Source organism: Crotalus tigris, unplaced genomic scaffold, assembly GCF_016545835.1.
Source record: "Crotalus tigris isolate CLP2741 ecotype Arizona unplaced genomic scaffold, ASM1654583v1 scf7180000017536.10889498, whole genome shotgun sequence".
NCBI lineage: Eukaryota > Metazoa > Chordata > Lepidosauria > Squamata > Viperidae > Crotalus > Crotalus tigris.
In genome coordinates, this window is record NW_024096460.1 from 7674339 (window position 1) to 7693185 (window position 18847).

An 18847-nucleotide genomic window follows, 5' to 3' on the forward strand; every position below is an offset into this window, starting at 1 on the left:
GGCAGCTGGGATTTCCTATTCAAAAGGGCGCACAGCAAGCCTCCTCTGCCAGCATGGGTGGGACAGGTCAATCCTATTGGGATGAGATAGATCCTCAAGTAACTTAGACCCATGCCATGAAGCTTTAAAGGTAGCAACCAAGATCTTGAATTGTATCCAGAAGCACACCAGCAGCCAGTGCAGTTCAGGAAACAGCACTGTAACATGGGCTACTCTAGCCTGTGCAGCCACACTCTGCATGAGCTGTAGCTTCCAAATACACTTCAAGAGTAGCCCCATGTGTGGCAATATACAAAAGTGAGATGATTAGGGCTTGAATAACTGAGTGCAGTGACACCTGATCCAGGAAAGGCTACAATTGGCACACAATCTGAAGTTGCGCAAAGGCTCTCCTAGCTGTGACTATTACCTGCTCTTTGAGTAGGAGTTGCAAGTACAGGAAAATCCCCAGGTTGCAGATTGGATCTATGTAGTGCCACCCTATCCAGAACTAAAGATGTCAGAGTGCCAGATCTTGGGGCTCCACACACCCAAACCATTTGGTCTTGCCAGGGTTCAGCCAAAGCCTGTTGTGTCCTATCCCAGGCCCCCACAGCCTCCTGGCATGGCAAGAGCGCATCAACAGCTTCACCTATCTATATGTAGCAAAAGGTCAGGGCAGGCAAGTTATAGTGTTGAGATCTGAGGTCTGAGTAGCTGTGGAATAGGAGTTAGCCTCAAAAGAAACTAAAATACTGAAAAGTTCAAGCAAAGATATACATTTTTAGCTTTTCCTAATGAGGAACTGTCACTGAGTTAAACAGGGGCAGTTCATAGCCTTAGAAGAATTTTACTGCATATAACTAAGCTATTGTTGGGATATACTGTGTGTATTAGATGCTTTATACTGTATGAGGTAATCCTTACTTAAAAGTCACAACTGGGATTGGCATCTCCCATCACTAAGTGATAAAGTTATTAAGTGAGATGTCACAATTTGTGATTTTACTGCTGGCTTTTCCATTTATGCTACTTGTCAGAAGTTGTCTGTGAAGTGCACCAATGGCGATCACAGGATGCTGTCATAAGCATAAATCCCCACCAGTTGCAAGGTACCCCAATTTTCATTGTGTAACCACAGGGACACTGTAGCTGTCATAAGTGCAATGATTGTTTGTAAAGTTTATTTTTAAATGCTGGCATAACTTTCAACAGCTACTAAATAGGGCAGTTGGTGAGGGAGAACTACCTGGAGATAATATGAAAAGAAAGTTTTGCTAAAGAACATCACTGAGTAAAAGGATTTTGCCAATTTGTTTATTAATGTTATCTAATATATAGTATATACTTGAAATTAAAACATAGAAATAAGATACATCTTATTTCTAAATACCCATAAAATAAGAAAGAAAGATCACAAATAACTGTAAAAGAAACAAATGGATAATACATATGATTGCTAATGCAAAACTACTGATGCAAATAAAACACCTCTGGCTAAAGTTCTATTATAGAAAGCAGGTAATTGAGTTGAAGCTGCCAGCGAGAACAGAGGATATTTTTATTCACTTCTTACAGTTGACATTAAATTATAATATCAACAAGACAGCATTTTCTTATTAGTTGTCAGTTGGTGGTTTAACTTCTATTTTTAATAAAAAAATTAAAAATTGTCACTTGTGTTGTATAAAACAAAGCAGGGTAAAACATTTAGAAACCTTAAAGAAATACTATATAGTAATGTCCCAGCCAGACAATTTAGAAGTAAATGTAATTGAATTCAAGTTCGGTGATGGTGGTTGTCAAGCTCATAAATAGAAAGGCTACAGGACATCAAATCTGAATTTCACTCAGTGATCCATAAAGATATTACATTATACCAAAGGATCAATGCACAGATAACTCTCTAAGTAATCTAGTATTTTGGAGGCAAAGCCATGTGTGAGCTTCTTTTGAAATTCAGCTGTAATAAATTGTTGGCTACATAGCAGGGCATAGATACAAGAGACATAAGAGCTTCAATTGAACAACTTTTCGAGGAGCCACTTTACAACATTTGGAGGCCTACATACTATTGATCAAGTAGTTACAATTGCTTTATATATCCTAATTGCTGCCAGGAATTGCTGCCATGTTTATTATGATGGTGAGTAGCAAATTGTAAACTGGAATTCACAAACGACCCCCACAACAAGGTGGTTCTTGTTTGTCTTTTTAGGATGTTGAGGTAGAAAAGAGACACTGAGATGTTTGAATGCCTTCGTTTAAATAATACTGATGACTTTCATTTTCCAAGGGTGATAGAGAGTTTTAGAGAATAAAACTACTTTGGTTTTATCAGAACTGGTGATGAGGCCTTTCTCTCCACTAAAAAGCAAGATTTCTGAGGCACTGTTTCAGGCTCATTAAAATATAGGTGAGATAGCTGAGTCATCTACATACAATAAAATAGTTCTACTAATCAAAATGTAGAGGAAAATCTGATTTTGACAGGTCTTTCACTAAACACAGTTGATGTACAAATTAAAAAAGAAGGTTCCAGAAATAAACACAACTTCACTCCTTTCTGAATAGGTAGGGAAGGGATACCCTTGAATGCCACATCAAACTTGCACTATATTGTTCTCATGGAGTTAAGTAATTAAATATAGACACATCTGTCAGTGAAAGAGGCAATCAATTTCTTCCTGGACCTGTTTCTGAGGACTGCTTCAGAAGCTGCCTTTAAATTTCTATAGTCAACATATAATTTTTCCCAGGTGGAGCAGTATACTTTATGACTAGATTCAGAAGAATAACAGTGGTCGAAAGTTGATCTATCTTTCCTAAAGCTGGCTATTCTTCTGTTAAAACTTTATCCCATGATATTCCGTTCAGCTGTATTCTATAAGGCATTTGCCATACAACTTATTTATGTACTCACCAGACTGATTGAGCAGTAGCATGATAGAATGCTTTTGTCTCCTTTTTTATGCAACAGGACAGTGATAAATTTATTCCAGTCTGCTGGCATCTGGAATGAACATAAATATGCATAAATAGATTAGCCGGGATGAGTGCCCACTAATTAATGTTTGCCTTAAATAATTTTATCAGAAGTAGGTCACCTCTATAGTTTTGCCTTGTTTTAATGAGAAATAAGTTTAGCATCATTAGAAAGAGTCAAAGGAGGTCCAGTTGAGAATATCGTAAGACAAATGTCTAATATGGGTATGGAGCTACCATTATTGCTAAATAGAACATGACAGTGTTGATCATGCTGATCTTCCTCTGAGGAATGATACTAAATGAGTCAGTAATGTCTTTTGGGAAGGCAGGTAAGACAAAGTACCAAAGTAAAGTTTTTCAGTTATTATTTTGATCTTCTTCTTCCTTTTCAACAGAAATGTACTATATACGTTTTTCTTCTCTAATATATGGTAATATAATTAAAACTAATTTTGCCCTAGCTTTAGTACATGTACTGTTGAATAAAAACATAATATAATACTTGGCCCTCAGGTACTGTAGATAGTTGTAGTAGATAGAACAAAATATTAGATAGTAAACAGTCCATTATAGATGGAGTGTCTCAGATGAGTTGCTTTATTTGAACCAACAGAATATTAGAGTTTTCATTCTCACATCTTTTACCAAGTGAGAATTTACTTCACCTTGAAAGTTGTAGTTAACAGAAGAGTTCATTGCTCTTGTACTTTAGTGACTAGAGGCAGATAGGCTGCTATTAATCTATAAGGACTTAATATTCAAAGAAAGAATTGAAGAAACCATTAAAAAGTCAATAGAACTGCCTCTACATTAACCCAAACATGGAAGTTCCCCATCATATTTCCCTCAGCTGATCTGTTTAGGATAAAAAAGATAGTATTTGATTGCTATCTGGAATATAATGACCATCATTTATTCCATGGTCTTTATAGTAGTGAGAATGAGTGAGGGTAGAAGCATCTCAATGAAGGCAACATTATAAAAATGCACAAGCAGCAATTCAACACTTGACTCGTCTGGTGTTTAAGCCTTCTACCATTAAGATAATCACATCAGGGAACCATATAGACTGGTTTTATATGCAGTCCTCAATAATGTCTCTTACATCATTATATATATTGAATGTCTACTGACAGATTCAAAAGCATATACAGTGAGATTGGGGGGAGGAAATATGGATACATGTTGGAGTCAGTAAAATGTGATTTATCTAAATGTAACATAGTAAGACCTCCAGTAGCACCCCTTCTTGGTACTTGTAGGTGCCCACCATATTACAACATTAAACTTTCAAGCTTCAGTGACTCGCATTTCTATTTCTCTTGAAATAACAACATTGAGCAAATGATAGTAGACTTGACATTACTTTCCATGTCTTCACCCAGTTGAGCCTGGACCTCATACTGATTTACTAAAAAACTTGATTTAATATAAGAAATTTTCAAAATTAAGATATGACTTTGCAAACACAGCAGATGTGCCAGGGGAAGAGTGAATAACATTTCTCTTTATGTCAACTGAATATTTTCTTCATGCAAATAGTATCATCCTTACTCTTCCCTTTTGAAGATGTTGCTTGTATGGAGGGTAACTGGATATGAGAATAGTTTGCACTGGGTAATTGCATTCAGACAATTAAGGAAGCAGCACAAGCGTCTTCCAGTAGACATTAGGCAGATTACCTATAGATATCCCTAGATACATCTTGTAAGCTAGAGTGAATCTTATTTCATTTTACAAGCTGTTGTATAGATTATAACTAAAGTTTTAAGTTGAATACTTTTTTTAGAATTTCCTCCTGCTTCTTGGTGTTTTGAATGAATAAATGATCTTTTTGAGAGCTGTTAAAGAGGGGGTCAGTTTACTTCCTTATTTCTTCTAGGTTTCAAGGCTGCTTTATCAATCCTTTAAAATCACATTTTTTCTGTACATCTGGAAGGATTAGTTCTAGGCTGATTTTTCACATTCCTTATCAGTGATCTAATCTTGAAAGAAATAATATGGATACATTTGGAACAGAGTCAAAAACATCCTCATTTTATGGAGATTTAAAGAGATAATTGTATTGCTAAGTTGTAGCAAAATTCTATAACCATTGATGCTTTTGGGAAGCCACTTTTGGAAGTCACCTCCTACATGTATTTGGTACATTTGACAGCATAATTGTTCACTCAAAGAATGCAATAGATCTTATCTTGCTTATATTATTACTCTTATGAGAAGCAATGAACAGATAGTAAACACAAGAACTGAAAATGCTTTGAGGCTTTCTTCAATAGCAGCTTTGAATACAGCCTTCTAACATACCCAGATTTTAAAGAAAGGAATAAGCTTTCTGCTTACTTCAAATTTAACCCTCTGTTTCAGAAATCTAGCAAAATGGATTAAGGAGCTATAGAGCTTGTTTAACATCTTTGTGATGTCAGACAGGCCTTGAAAAATCACAGGTGTTTTTTTTCAGAGTTAATATATAGGGTTTGACCATCAAGTTGTCAGAATTGAATATTGCCCAAGGTAATTTACAGGCTGAATCCAATATTGACAATTCTTCATTTTGCTGTAACTGTGCCAGTGTGCCACAATGCAATAAGAGATATATATGAGGCAAAGATATCATAGTGTCTGTCTAGCCCGAGCTGGTTTAACTTCTCATATTTATTACTTAATAGAAGAGACTCATTTCCACTTGTGTTTGTGGCCCTTTTGTTGATCAAAGCTCCTGCAGCTTGGATTATTGAAGGCTTTTGCAGGCTTTGCTAACCAGAGCCAAGCCCAAGGCAATTCATCTTTACATCTGCAGGCAAGAGAGTGCATGTCTAAAAGATATTGTTCAGAGAAACAGCTCCCTGTACAACCATGGAAACTCTAATCACTTAGGCAGAGAATGTAAGAGATAAAGCTAATAAAATTAAGACTCAATAAAACAAAAGAGCTTCACATAAAAACCACAGCCATTGCAAAAGAAGAAGAAAAACAAACAAAAACAACTCCATCCCATCCCCAAAAGAAGGAAAAACTTACTCTCAGAGGAGTATGTACAATATATAGGTAGTCCTCAACTTATCACTATTGGTTCAACAACTGTTTGAAGTCATGACAGAACAAAAGGGCCTAAGACTGGCCCCTGAAGTTACAGCCATTGCAGTGCCCCCAGTCAGTTGCTTAAAATTTGGGCACTTAGCAGCCTTCACACACTTATGACCACAGGGGGGCAACTCCCCCACCAGTCTATCTGCCCCCATCTATGCTGTCTTAGCTTTCTGCACTCCATAGCCCTTGCCACCCTAGCTGACCTTTGCTGTCTTTGTTCTCCCACTCTGAGTCTTCACAAGGTAGCCGCTGGCCATGCAAGGCTTTCTTCCATAGGTCATGCATCACAGTTTACTCAAGAGACTTGGGGGGAAATGGTCTCATGTGGCCAGCAGCTGCTCGCAAAAGGTCAGGGCAGGCATGCCTTGTCAGCATCAGGAGTGAAGACAGTGAAGTTCAGCTGGAGTGGCAGAGGGCAGGAGGGCAGGGATCTTGAAGTTTGGGGCAGCTGGACCGGGATGACTAGAGCTTCCTGGGAGGGTGGCTTCACCTGCACTGCGAGGCTTCTCATGGTAGCAGCTTTAAGTGGTGGGTCTAGATTAGGCTGGGTCGAAGCTTCATGGTGCAAAGGATTTTGTGATACGCTGCAGTTTAGGAGTTTCTTGCAACCTCATAGTGGCAAGCAGCTCCAGAGTCATGTGGCTCTGGGGCTGTTTGCTGCTTGCAGGCCAGCTTTAGAAAAACTATTTAGGACCCATCCTTATGACTGTCATCCCACCTCATGGTCAAGTGATTGCACTTCAGGCACTTGGCAAGCAGCTTGCATATCTGACTGGTTGCAGGGTCTCACAGACATGTGATCATGATCCATAGTGTTTTTTGCAGATTCCGGCAAAAGGCACCCATTCGGAAGAATGGATTCGCTTAACAACCATACAATTCACTTTATGACTGTGGTGACTTGCTTTATGTCATAAAAACAGTCATCATGTGGTGTTTCAGTTTGACCATAACAACTTAAAATTGAAATTGCAGGCTCCATATTGTCACAGGTCAAGAATTATCTGCATTTAATGGGTATTAGTTAATCTTACAGATTTAAAAGAATTTTACATATGGATATACTATATATTATATACATATCCCTATGTATATAGGTATGTATATACATATATAGTCATTTTACCCTTGTTAAAACCATACATTTAATATCTAATTAAAAATTACAATGCTGTCCTTTCTTTTGGATGTTTAATAAAAAGTCAGGACTATTTTAATATGTGAACTGTAACCAGTGCTAAGTCATAGCTGTAGTTATTAAGGAACACTCAGACAACTGTTTATGTATTCTTGACTCATTTCTGATTGAACAGATAAATTACAAAGTAAATTGAAAATCACTGGTAAAGAGAAAAAAATTCAACATGACTAGATAATCCAAATCTCAGAGCAGCAACATCCTGTTGAATCAAATCATGGGGTATAATTATTTTTATAAGCTGTGCTACAATAATGACTAGTCATGATGACACATCATGTATTTATCTGCCATGAATTATTAAATACACAATACAAAAGCAATTTGTGTGAGACCATATCAGTTATTTTTATTTTACAGTTCAGCTTCGCATATGCTTTTGATAAGTTGCCGTATATATTTAGTATTTTAGCCAAATGTTGATTTAATTACATAATAGATAAAAAATTGGTAATCATGTTCTGACCATCACCACAATAAAAAAAAAATTACCTGGCTTGTGTTAGATTTCATTGGTCTAGTTAATTTGATGGCATGGAAGAACAAAGTTTGGTGTATTTCAAGGGTCATTTTACTTTTGGTCATTTATTTGCATAGCAGTTCGATTTCTTGTTATATAAATAGAAGATTTCCCTGCTTTTCTTTTGTCTTGTACTTGCTTGTTTTTATCTTGTAGTAAGTGTCAGTCTTCTTTGGAAGAGATCGATGTATCTATCCAAGTTTGTTTATTTGTTTGTTTACTCTAAAATATTATTGGATGTGTGTTGCTTGTATTTCTTTGCTTGGAACATTGTAATACTTGAAACAACATTCATTCACTTTGTATTTCTGGGTTTGTAATGTATTGCTGAATAATGCAAAAAAAAAAATCCTTGAGCAAAAGAATTTATAATCAATTTTTAAAAATCTAAATGTAAAATAGTACATATTATAGAGTGTATTTTCTGACATTCATCTTATTTGATATTTTCCTCTTTGCCTCATGTTTTAATTTTCTCCTGAAATGCAAAATTTGGGCCAGAAAATGCTTTGCTTGGAGTGTAATCATTGCTAATGGACTGCTTGCAATGTGAAAAGATTTTTCAAATTTTTATTGAAAACTACGTGAATTCTAAAATATTTCTTTCATTCTTTGTACTCTCTTATAATACACAGTCAGCAATTTTTTAATCTTTTATTATTTTCAAATAGCAATAGCACGTAAGACTTATATACTGCATCACAGTGCTTTACAGCCCTCTCTAAGCAGTTTACAGATTCAGCATATTGGCCCCAACAATCTGGGTCCTCATTTTACCGACCTCAGAAGTATGGAAGGCTGAGTCAACCTTGAGCCGCTCAGGATCGAACTCCTGGCAGTGAACAGTGAGTTAGTACTGCATTCTAACCACTGTGCCACCACGGCTCTAGTTAGCAATTGCTTCTCTTACCGTCTTACCATCTTTTAGAAATGTTTCAGTGCTCAGTAATTAAGTCTGCTTTCTATTTAATTAAATTTTGGGCTTATTCAATTGGAGCAAGTATGTCAAGGCAACTTACCAATTAGCTTTTCAGCGTTTGTATTTAGAAACAGTTTCAAATGTTGATGAACCTTGGGCAAAGAATTTTGTAGTAAATCCCATCCTCGGTTAGAGGGTCACTTGGCAGTTGCAAATTAGACCAAGTAGGTTTGTATAGTTGGGCCTCATACCTTTGAAATGTCTTACAAGGTTACAGAGCATCATTAAATTTGGTAATATTATGGAAATAAAATGATCTCAAACGGTTTAGAGCAATCTAAAGTGCTAAGACAGTGAATAAAAATTCAATTATCACTGGATTCTGATCACTGCAGAAAATACCTTGAATATGTTTAAGCATTTCTATTTTATGTTATCACTCAGTGAAGTGACTTACAACTTAACCACACGTACACGCAAACATATTCATGGATTAGCAGTTTCCAGATGGTGAATCTTACAAAATTGGTATACAGTGGTTACTGTTCTTCTTCTTATTATTTCTTTTCAAGCAATGTAGTAACACAGGAAGTATGACTGGGAAGTGAAGATGAGCGATTTCTTAAAAGGTAGGAAATAAAATAAAAAGAAGAAATCTATTCCAAAAATAAGAGGTGATTGTAATAATAATGACACAAATCTAATACTAAAATAAATAATATAAAGAAAAGTGCAGAATGCAATGGCAAACTTGCAAGAGGAAAGAAAACAGAACAAAATAGAATAGAAAAGTACATGAATAAGGTGGGATATATTTAATTGTAAAAAAAATACATTTCATCTGGGTTTAGAATTAATAGCTTTTCCAATGAATGCTTTAAAATTGAGTAAGGGGGTCAGATTTACAGTTCCTAAAGCTATTTGCTTAACACAGTCAGATCTCTTTACCATTGGTTCTGGCAGACAAAATCCAAATAACTTGTATCTGATGAACTGTTGCAGTATAAAAGGACTAACAAAGTTTCATAACCTTCATATTGGGTAGGGCAAACAGCAGAGGAAATGGAGGAGAACAAAAGGGGGAAAAAAAACCTAGGATAACCATGGTGCTTCTAGCCCCACCTTACACAAGAACTCTCACAAACTTCATCCAAATTGAGCCATAGGTGTATTTTGATTGTGGACTTTGATACGGATAGAAAAAAGCCTACTTTCCCGGAAAACTTTCATGAGCTGACATAAGTCACAGAAGGATACCTGGTGCTGTTTTGTGTCTCCCAAGTCACATCTGTGGTCTGAATATTGTTTCTTTATACATGGAATATGAGGAAGATATTTAAAAATTTTATGAGCTTAGATGTAATAGGCTCCACTGAGAATTTTTGATCAATTGAGCATATTGCTGCTGCAATTGCTTGCAGAAATATCCTTAAGCAGCCTGCAGGGAATATCAGCAGGGAGATGAATTCACTGCTATCAGGACTCAGATAGTGCAAACTTGGCTTTTTCAGCAGCCTGTTGCCCCAACTTCTTTTCTCAGAGGACTAATTAGGTGAGAGGGAGCATATTGTCTTCCCTTTGAGCAATTCATGGCCTTTACATGGTATGTCTGAGGGAGTGTACTTTGTTCCAGAACAGACACCAGGATTCACTGGGTTGAGCATTTGCATCTGGCTCCAGAATCCAGACAACCATTAGTTGGCAGAAAAGAGACCTAGAAAATGGATAGCTCATTGCTGTCATCTCACGCTTATCTGGATTTTTGCAGCCCAGTTTCAGTGTGTTAATTTCACGGATGACCTAGTTATGAGTGCTATGGGAACCTAACTTTAATTCATGTATTTCATTTAGGTTCAGCTATAAATGACAGAAGCAGTCGATCTACTTCAATCTGTATTCAAAGAAGCACGACTGCAGCTTTCTTAAGAACGATTAAGCAAATGATAGATTTTATGAGTGATATAAAAATGTACAACAATTTTATTTCCTTTTTGCAGATTGGCTGATAATCAGCTGACGGATATGGATAATTAGTGTATTAAATGCCTAAAAGGGGGTAGTTCATATCTGTACCTCCTTAGAAAGTCTAGGATATTTTGTTATTTCCCTCTTCATTATATTGTTTTACACTATTGTACTTTTTGGCATTCATTTGTAGAGATGTACCTTTGAGTTCTATGGTATTGGGTAGGTTGGGCTATTTTTTCTCATCTTAATTTCCTTTTTAGAATCAGTACTTTGATTCTCACCGCCTCAAGGTTGATTCAGCCTTCTATCCTTCTGAGGTCGGTAAAATGAGGACCCAGATTGTTGTGGACAATATGCTGACTCTAGCACTATGGAACGGTATATATGTCTAAGTGCTATTTCTATTAGATTAAAGAATTTTATAGCCTCATTGAAAAAACAGAAAGGCAAATGTTAATAATATTTTATTTTGCAGTTGCATTTTAATTTGTTTTCCTACGTAACATCTCATTTTTTTAATTTTCCCAAAGAGCAAGACATGCATTTATTTAATGGATAGAGAAAGAGAGGTTCATAGTCAGACTATATGGTTGTAAGAATAGATCGGTTCATTGTGCAATCTTTTGATAACATGTGGATTTTGGCCTTCTATTAGAAACCGTCAGCATAATCTGATTCAAAAGATCATAATGCTGAGGCTTTTTAAGGTAATTAATTGGTGGGCTGAAAATAGGACTTTAATCCTTTGCATTTCAACCTCTTTGTTTCCCAATATAACTTTTCATCAACATCTTTTTTGCTTTAAATGTAATAGGAAAATTTTTAAAAAAGGAAATCACCATATGAAGAGCTGTACGTAGATTCTTGGCTTGGTCTAGTTCTATAGTTATTTGCTTTGAGCTCCAGGACCTACAGGTAGTCCTTGACTTACGACCACAATTGAGCTCAAAATTTCCATTGCTAAGCAAGGCAGTTGTTAAGTGAGTTTTGCCCCATTTAAATGATCTTTTGTGCTACAGTTGTTAAGTGAATAACTATAGTTTTTAAGCGAATCATGCAGTTATTAAGCAAATCTGGCTTCCCCACTGAGTTCGCTGGGAAGATTACAAATAATGATCTCATTGCCAGTTGCCGAATTTTGATCACATGACCATGGGGATGCTCCAACAACTGTAAGTGTGAAAACCCTTCATAAGTCACTTTTTCAGTGCTGTTGTAACTTTGAACCGTCATTAAACAATAGTTGTCATTTGAGGACTGCCTGTATTTCTATCTGGAACCCTATAAAGCAGTGGTTCTCAACCTGTAGGTCGGGACCCCATTTGGGGTCGAACGACCATTTCACGGGGGTCGCCAAACAACACAGTCCGCCATTTTTTTCCCCTTTTCCTTAGCTGTGCTACTCCCTTTTATTCTATTGGCTTTTGAAAGCCAATAGAATAGACTCTCTTGAATAGAGTCTAATTCTATTGGCTTTCAAAAGCCAATAGGAATTGTCCAGGCTGTCTCTGCCCTGCTGAGCCCGCCAAAAGTCCCATTCTGCAAACAATGCTGCACCAGTTGAGTAGTCCTCGACTTACGACCGGTTGGGGGTCACGGCATTAAAAAGGTTGAGAACCACTGCTATAAAGAAACTTTCCATTTTTTTGCTATAGGTATTTCAACCTTTATTTATAGACATTAAAAATACAGATGAATGGGGTATGCGGGATTAAGACTGATGGTTGCAAAACCATTTCTCACTAGCTTACCTAGGAATGCATACAATGGTATGGTGAACCTCTTGGGGATTTTCAACCTGTGACCCTATTTTTTTTCTAACCTGTCAAACTGAGTGGTATATTGCAAGTATATACCATACAAAATTACATTTTAAGAGAATTGTCAACTTGTGGATTTTGGAAAAGATTATTCCAAGTCACCATGATATTAAAAGAAAGTGTAATGTTTAAAGAAATAAATTCTGGTATTCCTTGAAAAATTACACCGCAGCTAAGTAATTTTTCACAAATGAAATGAGAATGGATTCTTTCAGTTAAGTGGGTTCCTGTGGGTTAGATATATGTTTGCATCATGCTAAAAGCACATTTATGACATTCATTTATGTACTTGTGTTTTTCTCTCCTGCAGTTTCCAATATATAACAGAATGTTGCAGGTGTTTGTAGGGTACACATGCAAACAAATTTATTCTGTCCTATAATTAGGAATTAAGAATTTATGTACTTACAATATAATTTCATTGCTAATACCTATTGTCTCATTGCATTTATCCATGATTCATGGTATAACCATCTTTTTCTACCATATTGGTGCTATATTTTTAAAAAGAGCTTTTATCTACTCAAGTAAAAGTGATTCTGTATTGCCAGACTCCTTTATGCAGAATTACTTTATGTCATTCATATTTCTAATGCACAGACTGTCTCTGTGATAACTATACCCCAAATCTCTAATCATTTTGTGTTATATACATTATATACAATTTGGATAGTTACTTATTTTACACATATTTGGTCTTTTATTACAGTATGAAGTTGAAACTTTTTTATCAGTGGTAGGGGTATCAAAAGCAAAAAAAAACCAAAAAACCAAATAGGGGTATAGAAAAGGTGAAATGTGATTGCAATCAGTGTCTGTAAGTATAGACATTGGGAGGGCAGAGATGAGAATTAGAAGTAAGAAAAGTTCAGTAATTCAGATAGCAACAGCGATACCACTTATATACCACTTCACAGTGCTTTACAGCTCTCTCTAAGCAGTTTCAAGAGTCAGAACATTGCCCCCAACAATCTGGGTCCTAATTTTGCCAAACTTAGAAAGCTGGAAGGCTGAGTCAACCTTGAGCTGGTCAGAATCGAACTGCTGGCAGTCGGCAGAATTAGCCTGCAATATTGCATTCTAACCACTGTGCCACCACAGCAAGCCATCATAATCATTTAGGTCCATTCCTCATGGCTTATAGAAGATCTTTAAAGACATCTTTATTCCCAGGATTTCCAACCCTAGCTAAGTTTTATTGGCATCCATCTCACAAGAAGGTTGCTTTACTACTATTGAATTATTATATTGCAAGCAACCTAGAACTAAGGAGAAATTTCCTGACAGTTAGAACAATTAATCAGTATAACTCTCAAACTACAGGTAGCTCACAGACACTTTCCACTACTAATAGCAGAGATGAATTCACTGCTATCAGGACTTTTTCTGGCAGCCTGTTGCCCCAGCTTCTTTTCTCAGAGGACTAATTAGGTGGGAGGGAGCATATTGTCTTCCCTTTGAGCAATTCATGGCCTTCACATAGTATGTCTGAGGGAGTGCACTTTGCTCCAGAACAGACACCAGGATTCACTGGGTTGAGCATTTGCATCTGGCTCCAAAATCTAGACAACCATTAGTTGGCAGAAAAGAGACCTAGAAAATGGATAACTCATTGCTGTTATCTCATGCTTATCTGGATTTTTGCAGCCCAGTTTCAGTGCGTTAATTTCACGGATGACCTAGTTGTGAGTGCTATGGGAACCTAACTTTAATTCATGTATTTCATTTAGGTTCAGCTATAAATGACAGAAGCAGTCGATCCACTTCAATCTGTATTCAAAGAAGCACGATTGCAGCTTTCTTAAAAAAGATTAAGCAAATTATAGATTTTCTGAGTGATTTTTGTGACATAAAAATATACAACAATTTTATTTCTTTTTTGCAGATTGGCTGATAATCAGCTGACGGATATGGATAATTAGTGTATTAAATGCCTAAAAGGGGGTAGTTCATATCTGTATCTCCTTAGAAAGTCTAGGATAATTTGTTATTTCCCTCTTCATTATATTGTTTTACACTACTGTACTGTTTGGCATTCACTTGTAGAGATGTACCTTTGAGGGAAAACAGAAGGGGGGGGGAATTAAGAAAATGGGTTATGCCTGCAGAAAAACCTTTTCTGTATAAGGCATTATACAGAAAAGCTGTATAAGTCTGGAAAAAGATTTGGCTTTTTTACTGATTTTAAGGGAGGTGCTTCATACACATTCATGTTTATTGAAAAGCAATAACAGTAATCATCATCATCATCATCATCATCATTTTCATCTGCTGGAAAAAGATTCTGACAATTTGTTGAACTGATTACTTAAGTCTTTTTCATAATTAAATTAATTAAAGCCTTATATTTAACCTCATGACTAGCTGGTTTTTGCTTTATCTCCCTTCCCCTAATGCAAAGGCTTTGAAGTTCCTTGTTTTTAATGTATCTGAGGTGAGCCCAGTTCTGTAGTCTAAATAAATGTGAATGTATTTCAGATAACCAAATGTTGCAATTGGCAGTACAGCCTAATGTATCATCCATAATAATGCTTTCAATTTATTTGCATTTGTAGCTGTTATAATTATTGTGAAGGATAGAGTGTGCCTATCTTGTCTCTTACTACTGTAATTAACCATCTTATTTAGAATTGCTTTTAAAAAAAAAATCAGCTAAGCTCATTTAACAATATGACCAATCATTTCCCAAATGCTCATATGGCAGCAGATCATTATATACAACCTGGAAATAGTACTAGAGATGTCAAACTATTAAAATTCAATCGAATATTGCATTTATTATAAAGCCAAACAACTTTATAACCTGGGTATCTCTATGATGACATATTTGGAGTGTTAATTATTTCTGGTTGCTCTGTTTAATTACAGTTTGAAAATGAGATAATCACAAAACTGGATCATGAAGTAGAAGGTGGAAGAGGAGATGAACAATATAAAGTGTTATTTGACAAAATGTAAGCACTCATAAAAGTTGGATTTATAATGATTAATTAACATTTGTTGATACAAAATATTTCAAATTAGTCTTTCATGAAGGAACTGTTCCCAAGTTTGATTAATAAGATTTTTTTATTATTATTACTTTTTCAGTCTTTTAGAACACTGCAGAAAACATAAGTACCTTGCCAAAAGTGGTGAAACTTTTGTTAAACTTGTGGTATGGCTGATGGAGAGACTTCTAGATTACAGAACTATTATGCATGATGAAAACAAGGAAAACCGCATGAGCTGTACAGTCAATGTTCTGGTGAGCAATGAGACAGTTATATGTGGAAGAAAAAAATTCTATATGATCTCCTTTTTCTTAGGCTGCCTAATGTTATGACTATAATTAAACGGATAAGATTCTGCCCGTTGGATATTTCACAAAAAAAGTAAAATTTGAGAACTTCTTTTTCTTCTTTAAGATTGGTATTTATGTTACTTTAGAAATGGGGATTAGACAAACCATCATAAATTAAATATATGATTCTGTTCATGCCATCATTATTCATCTAAGTAAGCTGCAAATAAAAGGGGAAATATATGATGATAAAATCTAACTTTGGCAAAAGAGCTTGATTGGTAAAATGCTGCATCTTAAAAGTATATTGTAGTCAATTTTGTTAGATAGATTTAGGGGACTAAAAAGTCTGATAGGTTGATAGGAATGTAAACTGTTAATGCCTTGGTTTACTGCAATTTTCTAAAAAATAAAAATAAAAGATAAATTTAAGAGTATAAATGGGAAGCATAGCTTCAAGCCAGAAGAAACCTGACAATTAAAACTTTAAAAAAATCAAATAGCATGGTAACAGATATACTGTTGATTTAATTAAATATCATCTCTGCATTTACAGTAATTGTCAAGTCTTTTCCTTAGTGTCTCAAGGCTGCCATGTTACAGGAAAATGATCCATAAATATACCTATACAGAATGAAACAGAAACCTCAGTATCTTTAAGATTCACAGTAAACGGGGCATGAAGCTTTTAAGAAAGTCTATTGGCTTTTGTTGACATGGAATATCTGTTGGAATCATTTAGCATGGTCTTCCAAGAATTAGACCACTAAATCCCTGCAAACAGTCACAAACTCATAGGATCAGAACAGCTTCAGAAGCTCTTTACCGGTCATCCCTCTTGTGGATTATACATCAGATGGGGAAAAAAGATAAGATAAAGCTAATTTAAACAAGAAAAATAGAGAAATCAGCTTTTGGGATTTGGTATTTGGTGTTATTCTTTTTTCAAGAACTCTAAACAAAAGTTAGGAGTACGTATTATTAAATAACTTTACAACCTTTATAGTTTCAGCCATTTACCACATGTAATAACACCATCACCATCATTATTATTATTCCCAAATCAAGTCTCTTTATTGAATATTATGAACGGTAATCTCCCACACTCTTTCCATAGAGAATTTTTTTTTTTAGTTCTTACCTTGAATAAGGACTGGACAAAAATCTGGGTGTTTTCACTTCTAGTCTAGAACCTTAACCACTATTAGAGCTTAGCTCCCCAGAAATTTATTTATATAATAATAATAATAATTCCCCAGTGAGGCACTACCTTGACGTGGTTGTGGGGCTTGTGTACTCTGAGGAAGATGAGAGCTATGCCAGAGGTTCAACCATACTGGACAGGTCTCATCAGAGCAGTCAGACAAAGAGTGTCTCTCCCATAAAAAATATGGTGAGACGTAAATTTCAGAATGCCATACCGGCTCGGATGTCACCCGGGTTAACAAGGTCCGCGCTAGATATTGGAGTTCCTGGATATCTGGTGAAAAATGGGTTACAGGACTCAGGACTGTTGGCTGAGAAACCAGGACCAGCAGCTGCAGAACTACTGGAAGAAAAGGTGTTTACCCGTCGTAGATACACAGTGATGGAAAACAAAGAAATAATGATCTGTTACTACAGATCAAGTCCAACAAGAAGAGGATATCTAAAACGAATGCACCAGTTCTGGAAAGAACAACATCCAGAATCAGAAATAACAGAACAGAGACTAGCAGATCAACGCCGATTTATAATACAAATAAAGTATTCACAGAAACAGAATTGGACGAACTGCAAAGGTTTACCCAGGGCAAAGAAATCAAAGCCTTACCAGAAGTAATTCAGAATGTAGAGGCAAACCAGGGGGAGTTGGCAGTGAAGGAATCCAGCAGAGATATACAACTGTTCTCATTTGGAAACCAGGCACCTCTTCCTCAGGAAGAACAAAACCCTCTAACTAAAGAAATAAAAGAATTGAAACAAAGAATAACTGAGCATCTAGAACAGCACAAAAACAACAGAATAAGGCTACCTGCATTGAAGCTTGTTCCAAAGAAACAGCTAGCACAAGCATTAAAAGATGCAAATACTGCAATAGCAAGTATAAGCACCAATTCACTGCAAGAAACAAACCAACTAATGTACAGCACAGCTGCAGTTATAACAGAATACCTGGGATGCAAAATCAACAAAAAGAAAAACAAACAAACAGTGCACCAGAAAAATGGAAGGTTAGACTAGAAAATAAGATCAGCAAGTTAAGATCACATGCAAGCAAGCTAGAACAGATGAAAGAAAAGAAGCTGAAGAACAAGAAGACCAAAGAATACCTAATCAAGAAATACCACTTAGAAACAAGGAAGATCAAGGAAGCACTGGAAATAATAAAGCAACAAATAACAGCTATAGCCAGGAAAATCAGTAGATATGAAGCTCGAATTGCAAACTATAGGCAGAACCTCCAATTTCAATCCAATCAGAAACGTTTCTACCAATCCATCAATGGAGAAACTGCAAGGAATCAGTCAGTACCTGACAAGGAAGAAACAGTGCAGTTCTGGAAGCAGATATGGGATAACCCAAAGAAATACAACAGGATGCGGCTTGGTTAAAAGAGGTGGATGCAAATAAAATAGAAGTTGAAATGAAAGAACTAGTAATAACAACAAAAATGGTAGAAAAAAGAGCAAAGAAAATCAAAAATTGGTCAGCACCAGGTGAAGATGAACTGCATGGGTTTTGGTTGAAACATCTAACTGTTATACACCCACTCATTGCCAAGCAGTTCAACAATATATTACAAGAAGGAGAAACTGAAAAGTGGCTAACAACTGGGAAAACCTACCTAATAATGAAAAATCCAGCAAAAAGGGCAATACCAGGTAACTACAGGCCAATTACTTGCTTACCAACAACTTTCAAATTACTAACTGGTGTGGTAGCTGATGCAGTACAACAGCATCTAGTTGAAAACAATCTCTTTCCACCTGAGCAGAAAGGAAACCGCCCCAATAGCAGAGGAACAAAAGATCAACTCCTAATAGACAAAATGATCTTGGAAAACTGCAAGAGAAGGAAGACCAACCTGAATGTGGCATGG

At 36.1% G+C, this 18847-nt stretch overlaps 1 protein-coding gene across 3 annotated transcripts in view; it reads left to right on the plus strand.

Annotated features, from left to right (window-relative positions):
- DOCK1 (dedicator of cytokinesis 1) overlaps positions 1 to 18847 on the plus strand; it is a 450137-nt gene that overhangs the window by 343543 nt on the left and 87747 nt on the right. For all 3 annotated transcript variants that reach the window (XM_039345121.1, XM_039344947.1, XM_039345028.1), the window contains 2 exons: positions 15351 to 15436; positions 15573 to 15729. In XM_039345121.1, coding sequence (XP_039201055.1) covers positions 15351 to 15436; positions 15573 to 15729 — 243 coding nt within the window. The remainder of the gene's footprint in view (positions 1 to 15350; positions 15437 to 15572; positions 15730 to 18847) is intronic.